We start from the raw sequence: 9,249 nt of genomic DNA, 5'->3' as shown, positions 1-9,249 counted from the left end.
CAAGCAGAACTCCGCCCTCGTCACCCACCGACGCATCCACAGCGGGGAGAGGCCCTACAAGTGTGGGGAGTGTGGGAAGAGCTTCACCCACAGCTCTGCCTTGACCAGACACTAACGGACCCACCAGTAAGGGAAGTCCTACCAGTGCCCCAACTGCGGGAAGAGCTTCGGCCGCTGCTTCCACCCCAAATGAAACCCCTGATGGTGAGGCAACCCCTGGAGTCCAGTGACTGTCAGTCCATCCCTTTCGACCAGAAAGGGCCAGTCCCCTTTCCCAGGGGCAGGTTCTTCCAACAGAACCCTTCTTGGGGGGTGTGTGGAGATTCCTGCCTTGGCTGGGGACCCCCCAGGGTCACTGCTGGAGGTTGAGAGCAGAGATCTCCCCAGGAGTGTTGGTCTGGGGGAGTTCCATCCATCTCTAATTAAGAATTATTGCTTTTGTGCCAGCTTGAGTAGAATTGCTTCAACAATTGCTTTAGTATAGAGCACTGTCCTATCTTATCCTGTACTCCTGGTAGTTTTAGTGTTTCTATTGTGCAGTAAATAATTCTGATGAAGATCTTTTGTCTGATCATTTGTAACCCCAAATAATTGCCCCCTCTCCTGTGGGTGCTGAAGGAGAAAATGAGGCTGCACACACAGAGTTCCGTTGTGGGACTTGTCCGCCGACACTTTTCCATGTCCTTTTTTATTCCTCTTCTCTCATGAGCAGCACCCGATGTTTGTCTTTTAGTCCACCAGAATTCCCAGCATGGCCCCAAAGCAGTGCCCTGATCCCACACATTCCCCTGGCCTCATGTGCTGGCTGTGTTCAGCCACCAGAGAAAAACACAGGCTGGTCATGCAGGGTGGTTCAAGTGCATTTCCACTTGGAGAAACAGCCTCCTCTCTCTCCAAGCACTCAGCCAAGGTCCACCCTCCCTTTGGATTCCCATGAACTCAGGGCAGGTGCAGAGTGACTCCGCTTGGTCCCACCTCTCCCCTGTTTTGTTTGGACACGCAGAGTTCACAGCCAAGAGGGGCGGGACCGGGCTTCTTGTCTTTGGGCTTGTCCCATGCGCTTCCAGAGGACTTGGAATATTGAAACCAGATTCTGAAACACCTGCTCCTGGTGCTGCCACAGTGCCCATACGCTGGCACTGCAGGCACGGCCTGCACTGAATGGCCAGTGCAGCAGGAGCCGTGGCTGCGGTAGCTGCCGTGATTGCTGCAGAGATGATCCAAGCAATCAGCCATCCACTCAGGATTTGTAGATTTCACAGTTTCCTTAATTCACTGTATCCTGCATCATCCTCCCAGCTTCTGCTTAGATTCACTGGGAGCCACAGTTTGGCTCTTCTGCCCATGGGAAATATTAATGATAAATGGAGGGTAGATACATTTTGATCTGTGATACAACTAAAATAAGAAGGATTACTTACAGGGGTGTTAAAGGTACTGTCAGTCACACCAATCACAATGTCAGGTGCGGCCAAGAAGGGATCTGAGTGACAGGGACACACCATGGCTGAGTCATTAAGCCAGTCAATAAGAGTTAGTAGACCCAGTGAATTCCCTCTAGAACAGTGTCTTCCAGATGGGACACCCAGGCAGGGCTTGCTCTGCTCAGCATTCCCTGCCTCTTCCTGGGATTCTTGAGGGACAGCCTCTGGCAAGTCCTGGCCAAAGGAGATCTGCCACCACCCCGAGTCCTGGCAAGGGTGCTGCCCATCTCCTGCCCCAAAGAGCTGTGCCCCCGGGGGACTTCTCTGCCAGAGGGCAGCCAAAGCCAAGGGGCACTGAGGTCTGCCCTCTTGCAGGTGGCTGTTGGGAGCGGCAGCTGGAGCAATTGGTGGCAAGACTTGGCATCTGTCAGAAGGTAGAAGCTGTTGTTCCTTCCTGGCATGATTTTTGGGTGGAAGTGATTAGCAGCAGCACAAAACCACCATCAGCTGCTGAGTTTCAGAGGACAAGTAGATTGGACAGAGAGACTCTGAAGCTTCCTTGTGTTCTTTTCTCTTGTTTTCTTGCCTTCTGGAAAAAACAATCAGCCCAGTCTCGCATGTTCAACACTCCAGTTGCTGTGTGCTCAGCTGTGGCCAGCAGCTGATGTCCAGTCCATTGGGGAAGTGCAGGGGACAGGGAGAAGTCTGGGATGAGAAGCTGTTCTGTGTCTCCCATGAAGGTGCCACCCGCCTGAAGGAGCAGCCAAGAGAAGTGCTGGAAGCAGAGACGTTCTGCCAGTTTCTGCTCTCAGGTGGACATAGGACCCACTCGTTGCCAGGGGTCCCGAAGCTTGGATCCAGGAACAAGGCAGGGCCATGCACTGGTAGGGAATGGGCTCCAGCAGGACCAAAGGAGGAACGTCCAGCAGCAAAGTGTGAGCTGGTGAACTGGGCCATCTTTTCAGCAGACACCACAGTGCTTACTTGCCTCCATCCTGAAGCTCTGCCACATGAGGCCCTGCTTTGCTTCAGCTTCTGCTGCTTCTTCCTTTGTTGCCCACAAATGCTGGACATAGAGTTTAGAAGCCCATGCCCGTGTTTTGAAGGTGCCTACATGGAGGAGAGGTTGAGCAGCTGCAGCCCGAGGCTGGTGTCCCAGCAGAGTCTCTAAGGATGGCACCAATGGCACTGGCTGGGGACAGCTGAGTGTGGAAGGCACGTCCAGCCTCAAGCAGGGCCATTGAAGTCAGTCAGGAGGACAGGCTGCAGCTGAAGCTGCCCAGGGTTGCTGTGAGGCTGGGGAGTCACTGGAAAGCTGTGGTGGCCACTTGCCCTGAAGCCTTTTGCCAAAGCGGGTGCAATTGTGCCCACAGTCTGGCCACTTTTGGCATCCTGGTGGGTGTGGGTGCCTGGGTGAGGAGGCCCAGGCGTTGTGGGTGCTGCTGCTCCTGGGCAGCCTCTGGTGCTGTTGTGTGTGGGGCGCGGAGCCGCTTGGGCAGCAGCGAGTGCGCAGGCCTGCCCGAGGAGCCCAGCGCCCTGCCCGTGGTGGCAGCAGCTCTGCAGGCCCAGAGCTCTGGCTCAGCAGGGTGTCGGCCACAGCCCCGTGGCCTGGGCAGCTGCGGGGGCCCGGGCTGGCTGCCAGCCCTGCCCGTGCCACTGCCCCTGACTGGCAGCACCCGGCGGACGTGCCCCGGAAGGGCCCCCTTGCCCTCCTTGTCCCCAGCAAGGCCAGCCTGGCCCCCTTGGGGGTGTGCCCACCCTGCTGCTGAGGCCCAGCCTCCAGGGCTTCTGCCACAGGGCTGCGAGATGCCTCGGGAAAGCACCAGAGCAGCCGACTGGCAGGGAAGGAGGTGGCTGCCTGGGGGCTGCTTATGGCCTCTGCCCCCCAAGTCCTGGGGGCTTTTCCCTCCACCCTACCCCTCGGGGCCTGTACCCAGTCTGTCCCCTTGCAGCCTTCTGCCACCCACCCCCTCCCAGATTCCCCTCAAGGCTTCCCGCTCCCTTGTCCCATCAGGGCCTCCCCAGCACCTCACCCCTTCCTGGCCTCCCAGCGCCCCCTCCCCTGCGGCTCTCCCCCAGCCCCGCCAACCTGCCCGGCAGCGGCGCAGCCCTGAAGGAGCTCCAGAGGAGCCACTCCAGAGGCACTTGGGAGCCTGGAGCAGTCCAACCAGCAACACACAGGCAGGACACAGATGCTGCTTCCTGCCTGGGGGAGGGCTTGTGGCCATCTCCAAGGACAAGGTCCTCAGGGATCCCCACAGCTCCAGCCTCTGCCCCTCCACTCTGCTGCAAACCTTAAAGCTCCAGCAGAACCACCAAAGGCCAAGGGGCTTCTGCCCACTTTTGCTGGCACGCTGCACAGCGGGGCAAGTGTTGCTGAGCACAAGGAGCCCTTTTCCCCTCTTCCCCAAGGCCCTGTGCACACTGGGCACCAAAAAAAAGCTCCTGGGCCTCTGTGTGTGATAATACGTATGTTATATTCCCTGCTAGGCTCAAAGGAAGTGCTTGCAGGGAAGAGGCATCTTCCCCACAGGCTCAGGTGGCCCCAGGAGATGGAGCTTCCCACATCAGTTCTCCACAGAGCTGCAGCAGCACAGGCAGACACTGCCCTGCGGAAAAGGCCGGGTCTTCCACGCCCTGCACAGCCAGTCTTGGAGCCGCTGGAATCTGGAGTAGGGAGCCATCTGTACAGCTCTTAGCACATAGCAGTGTTGAATTGCCAGGCCTGCCATGGTGAGTCTGATGTCACCTGTCACGCCTCTACGGGCTGGAAGAGGCAGGAATGGAGACTACCAGAAATGGGAAGAATGGAGTTCTCCGTACAGCTCTGATGATATGGAGCATTTGAATGGCCAGGTCTGAGACGGCAGGGGTGTCATCAGTCATGCCTTGAAGGGCTGGAAGAGAAAGAAAGAGAGCCAAGGTGAGAGGCCAGGGGTGTGGGGATGTGAGGAGCCCCTCCTGCCCAGGCCATCCCAGCCAGCTCTTGCCATGGCCAGGAGGGAGCAGGGCCCAAGGGGATCAGCTGGAAGGTGCCTTCCCTCACCCTGGCAGATGAGCTGCAGCTCTGGCTGCTCCTGCTCCATGGACCTGGCGGCGATCCCTGGGAACACAGAGGCTGTCAGGGCCCCAGAGGCACAGGTCCCCCACATGGGGATGCCCCAGGGCTGGGCTGGCCCAGGGTGGCAGCAGGCCCCAGGCCACTCGGGGCTCCACATGCCCTGGGCCGCATCCTGCTGCAGCTGCAGCAGCCAGGGCTGGGGCCAAGCTGCAGCGGGGCGAGGAGGGACCCCGGCCTTGTGGCTCACCCAGGAACTTGATGGCCAGCTTTCGCAGGGGCTCCTCTGGGCTCTCCAGGTACGGCAGGGCCTGGCGCACGTACTGGCCCACTCGGCTCCTGTCCTTTTCCAGCTGCAAAGAGTGCCAGGGCACAGAGTGAAGGCTCGGCTCAGGCTCTGCCCCTTGGCCGGGCGCTCCCTGCCCCCAGCATGGGGCTCCCCTGCCCGCAGAGCCCTGAGGCCCAGCCAGCAGCCGCTGGGGCCGGGCTTTGGGGGGAGCAGAGGGCTGGGTGGTCCCGGGGAGCCGCGGGGCCACCCTGCCCCACAGCCCAGCTGGGCCGGGGCTCCATGGCAGCCTGGCTGCGGGGGCAGGGGAGCCTGGAAAAGAGCCAGCACACCCCAGGGAAGGGAGCAGCGTGTGGGGCACAGGCACCGTGCCAGCCCCACACACTGGGCATCAGGGGCTGGGGCTTTGGGGCCGTCCTTACCAGGCACTCGCCAAACCTCCAGGGCTGCTCCATGGTCACTAGGTGCTCAAGATCCCTCCACTTCAGGAACCTGGCTGCACCAAACAGTGCTTCCTGAGAGGCCTGCAGAGCAACAGAGAGTGGGCCATGGCATCGCAGCCCAGGGCACAGGACCCACATCCCTGCACCAAGGCCAGGAGGAGGCTGCAGGCGACCGTGGGCCAGGGCAGGAGGCACAGCACCCTCCTGCCGTGGGGACACCAGAGCCCACGAGTCCTCACCTCTGCCACACGCTGGTTCTCATCGTGCCAGTTGAAGTAGAATGGCACCAGCCTCAGGTACACGTGTGGCTTTAGGTTCTTGCTCCTCTCTGTCGCTTCCATCACCTCCCGGAAGAGGACCATGGAGAGCTGCTGCAGCTGGCTGTGCTCCTGCTGCAAAGGAAGAGCAAAAGACCTCAGCACAGGCTTCTCCAGGTCCACCGGGGCACAGGCCTGAAAAGACACTGGGCCCAAAGTTTCCTGGCAGCACTCAGTGCCCACGATGAGGGGCACAGAGCCTTACGTTGTCAAAGAGTGGCCTCAGCGCCTCAAGTAACTTCAGGGCAGTGGGGCTGGATATTTGGATGGTCTTCAAGTGCAGCACATTGATGAACGCAGAGAGGGTCATCTGAACCACGTCTCTGTCTGCATCCTGCAGTAGCTCCAGGAGGCTTTCATTCAGGCTCCAGATGCTCTTAGCCTGTGTGGAACACAATGCTGTGGTGCAGCCCCACGCTGCTGCCGCAGGGCCCAGAGGCCAAAGGCGCGTCCCAAAGGAGTCGGGCAGCTGAACGGGGAGGAGGAGAGCTGGGAGCAGCTGGCACAGCTGCCAAAGGCCAGCCAAGGCCAAGCTACTGCCTTGCACAGCCGCACGCTGCCGGCCCGGCTTCAGCCCCTGCCCCCTGCTCACCATTGCGGGAGCCTTGCTGATCACCACCAGGCCTCGGAGCGCCAGGCGACGCCTCTCGGGGCACTCCCTGCACAGGCGCCTTGAAATAATCTGCAGGACGCTGAGCCCACATTGTCTGGGGTTCAGGCAGTGCAGCACCTGAAAGGCAGGGAGCAGTGACGGGGTGCCCGGCCGGCAGGAGCCCGGACCCGCCCGGGGCTGGGCCCAGGCAGCAGCACAGGGTGCAGGCACCGTCCCAGGCGGCTGCGGCTGTGAGAGGGCAGAGAGGGGGAGGCAGCTGGGCCAGGCAGCGCTCGCCATCAGGCTCACCTCCACCAGGAACGCCAGGGCAGGCAGTTCCCACAGGGGCTCTTCCCTGCTGAGCCGCGGGAGCAGGCTGACGGCGATGCTGCGGCAGAAGGAGCGGGAGACACGGCACAGCTCCCTGCAAGGGGGAATAAAGGCGCCAGAGACCCTGAGCCAGGTGGGCAAAGCTCTCCTGGGACTGACTCACACAGGCCTGGTCTTTGGCCACCAGCCCGGGAGGGGACACGGGCGCTTTGGGAGGTGGCTCCTCCTGTGCAGCCGCCCCTCTCCGCCTTTGCCACTCTGCTCAGCCATCCCTGGCTGCCAAGGCCCTCTGGCCCAGCAGCACGGGCACTGTGTGGGGTGGCCTGTGCACAGGGCAGAAATGCCGGGGGCAGTGGGGAGAAAGGGCTCTCACCTGGCCAGCAGACCCACTGCATAGTGGTGGGTGTCAGCCTTGAGGAGCATGTCCCAGCCACACTTGCGATGGATCACCATCAACACGTCCTCATCCAGCAGCTGGCACAGCAGGGCTTTCACAGTCTGCACTGCAAACCTGTGTGCAGAGCACAGCCCAGGTCAGGCGCAGAGCCCTGGCCCCAGCCCCGAGAGCGTGGCAGGGAGAGAGGACTGGGATGGAGCACCTGTTGGGGTTGGGGGGAAGGCTGCGCTGCTCCCGGCATCGCCCCCAGAAGGTCTCGACCTCCTCTGACATCTCCTCTGTGCTGATGAAAACTTGGAAGAGCATAGTCAGAAGGAGGAGGGGGAAATTGTTCTTCACTCCCCCTGGGCATCAGTGCAGCTGGAGGATCTCCCAGAGTGCCACAGTTGCCTGCCAAAGACAAAGCACCCAGAGACAGCTCTCAGGGCCCAGATGTCCATGTGGCAGGGCCCCAGCATGGCAGGGAGAGGCCAGGGGAGACACAGGGGGATCCCCCGGCCTGGTGGCCCTGAACTTGCTCCTAAGCCAGGGTTGCAGCCCAGTGCCTGGGGCAGGGAGAAGCAGTGGTGAGGGAGGATGAAAAGGCATCCCAGAGGCAAGCTGGGGGTGAGCAGAGGCCAGCTCAATAAACTCACAGCCAGGGCAAAGACATCGCTCTCATCCCCATCAGAGGTGCGTGTCCTGTGCGCTGGCCAGAATTCCAGCACACGGAAGAGGATCTGCAGCACCGGCTCCTTAGTCCCTCTGGAGGAGATGAGCATCCTCCACATGGTGCGAGCAGCTCTGTGGAGTCAGAACTCTGGCTCAGGGGGGTCTGGGACACAGTGCTGTGGCCTGGGCATCTGCAGGGCCCAGGTGACAGAGGCATGGTGCCTTGTGGGGCAGGGAGGCAGGCTGGCCTCAGGATTGGGGGCTGACATGCCAAAGCTGGCAAAGAGAGGAGCTGGAGTGTCCTGGAAGTCTCCATCTCTCTGGCACACCATTTGGGACAGGTTGCCCAGGGGGATGGGGTCTAAAGGCAGGGGAGCCCTCAAGGCAGGTGGGCCCCATACCTGTCACAGGCTGGGGCAGAGCGCAGCAGGGTCACTGCAACATCCACGGGGTGTGCCTCGGTCAGCAGGACAAGAGTCTTGTCCAGCCTGTGCTCAGCAGACACATTGGACATGAGCCACTGGTGGATGCACCTGACTATGGCCGGCACCTGGAGGGGATACGGGGAACAGTTGGAGAGCTGCCAGAGCCAGCAACTTGCCCAGCTTCCCCCAAGAAGTGCTCCCCTTGCCACCACACTCTGCTGGTCTCAAAGGCTGAGGGGGCCCAGCGCAGCCGGCGTGAGGGGCCACAGCATCCCTGGGGCACTGGAGCCCTGGCCACAGGCTGCTTACTTGCTTCCCTTTGTAGACACCGCTCTCCACAAGCAAATCCAGCAGGGCAGCGCTGGTCTGGGCATTGAAGAGGTCCAAGTTTGCCGTGCCCCCAGTGGCCATGAAAGTGGTCTCTTCACACCAAATGCATCTGATGAATCTGCAAACCAGCTTCAGGAGGAAGGCAAGTAGAGAGGGATGTCCCCCGGAGGGCTGCAACAGCGGTGCTGGGCTGAGCAGTGACAGCACACCCAGCCCAGGAGGGGATGGCTGCAGGTACCTGTGCTGCCCTGCGGAAACGGCCACGGGCACGGAGCTGCTCTTCTGTCCGCTCCTGGCCTGCATCTGGCAAAGAGCGAGCGCGCTCAGAGCTGAGGGTGTGCGGGAGAGGCCGGAGAACACAGCCCAGGCCTGGGCTCCAGGAGCAGGGCCAGCCCTGGGATGCCCAGTGGATGGAGCACAGCTGCCAGGAGATCAGCCCCGGCCCCTCTGCCCCCCTCCCTTTCCCTGGGCATGTCCAGAGGGGATGGGACAGGATGAGGCCAAGGGGGCTGCAGCCACCAGCCCTGTGGCCCAGCTCCAGCACTCACCCTCCTGCAGGGGCTGCACCTGCTGCACCTCTTCAGGCTGCTGTGCTGGAGCAGCCCCAGGGCTTTCCTCCTCCTCCTCCTCCTCCTCCTTCACCCAGGCCAGCTTGGGCACCGTGGGGGGGCTCTGCTGCACGTCTCTGTCTGGCGTTATGGCTGCCTGCAGCAGAGATGCCATGGAAATGCTTTGGCTCCCTAAGTCCTGCGGTCATGCCTTGAAGGCAGCTGCAAGAGTAAAACCTGGGAAATGCTCCGCCTCATCCAGTCCCGCCATCTGGCCTTGAGGGCACCTGCCCCAGGGACTGGAGATGCCTTGAGTAGCCCCAAGGTCCCCAAGTGCCACAGTCTGGCCTGGTGGATGCACGGGGGATAGGTGGAGAGCTGCCAGAGTGAGCAACTTGGCCAGCTTCCCCTGAGAAATGCTTCCCTTCCCAGCACACTGTGCCAGCCT

The 9,249-nt window shown here is 61.2% G+C and overlaps 1 protein-coding gene and 2 long non-coding RNA genes across 3 annotated transcripts; all 3 read right to left on the bottom strand.

Moving 5' to 3' along the window:
- Positions 1 to 4,495: 4,495 nt before the first annotated feature.
- Positions 4,496 to 5,200, bottom strand: LOC113980642. Its single transcript, XR_003538184.1, has 3 exons — positions 5,191 to 5,200; positions 4,733 to 4,835; positions 4,496 to 4,527 (listed from the first exon to the last, which is right to left on the bottom strand). It is a non-coding gene; the product is annotated as an uncharacterized LOC113980642 (long non-coding RNA).
- LOC113980641 lies at positions 5,197 to 5,755 on the bottom strand. The gene is made up of 3 exons (XR_003538183.1): positions 5,734 to 5,755; positions 5,451 to 5,600; positions 5,197 to 5,292 (listed from the first exon to the last, which is right to left on the bottom strand). It is a non-coding gene; the product is annotated as an uncharacterized LOC113980641 (long non-coding RNA).
- An 11-nt stretch (positions 5,756 to 5,766) lies between these two features.
- Positions 5,767 to 8,334, bottom strand: LOC113980643 (maestro heat-like repeat-containing protein family member 7; the record flags this gene model as incomplete). The annotated part of the gene is given in 8 exon segments (XM_027707857.1): positions 5,767 to 5,910; positions 6,121 to 6,258; positions 6,430 to 6,544; positions 6,824 to 6,961; positions 7,050 to 7,237; positions 7,483 to 7,630; positions 7,900 to 8,048; positions 8,233 to 8,334. Coding segments are annotated over 8 exon segments (1,122 nt in total), but the record flags the coding sequence as incomplete, so codon positions are not given.
- Between the last annotated feature and the right edge of the window lie 915 nt (positions 8,335 to 9,249).

This window comes from Neopelma chrysocephalum, unplaced genomic scaffold, assembly GCF_003984885.1.
Source record: "Neopelma chrysocephalum unplaced genomic scaffold, ASM398488v2 Primary Assembly neopelma1_94886, whole genome shotgun sequence".
NCBI lineage: Eukaryota > Metazoa > Chordata > Aves > Passeriformes > Pipridae > Neopelma > Neopelma chrysocephalum.
This window is presented reverse-complemented; position numbering and strand designations above follow the sequence as displayed.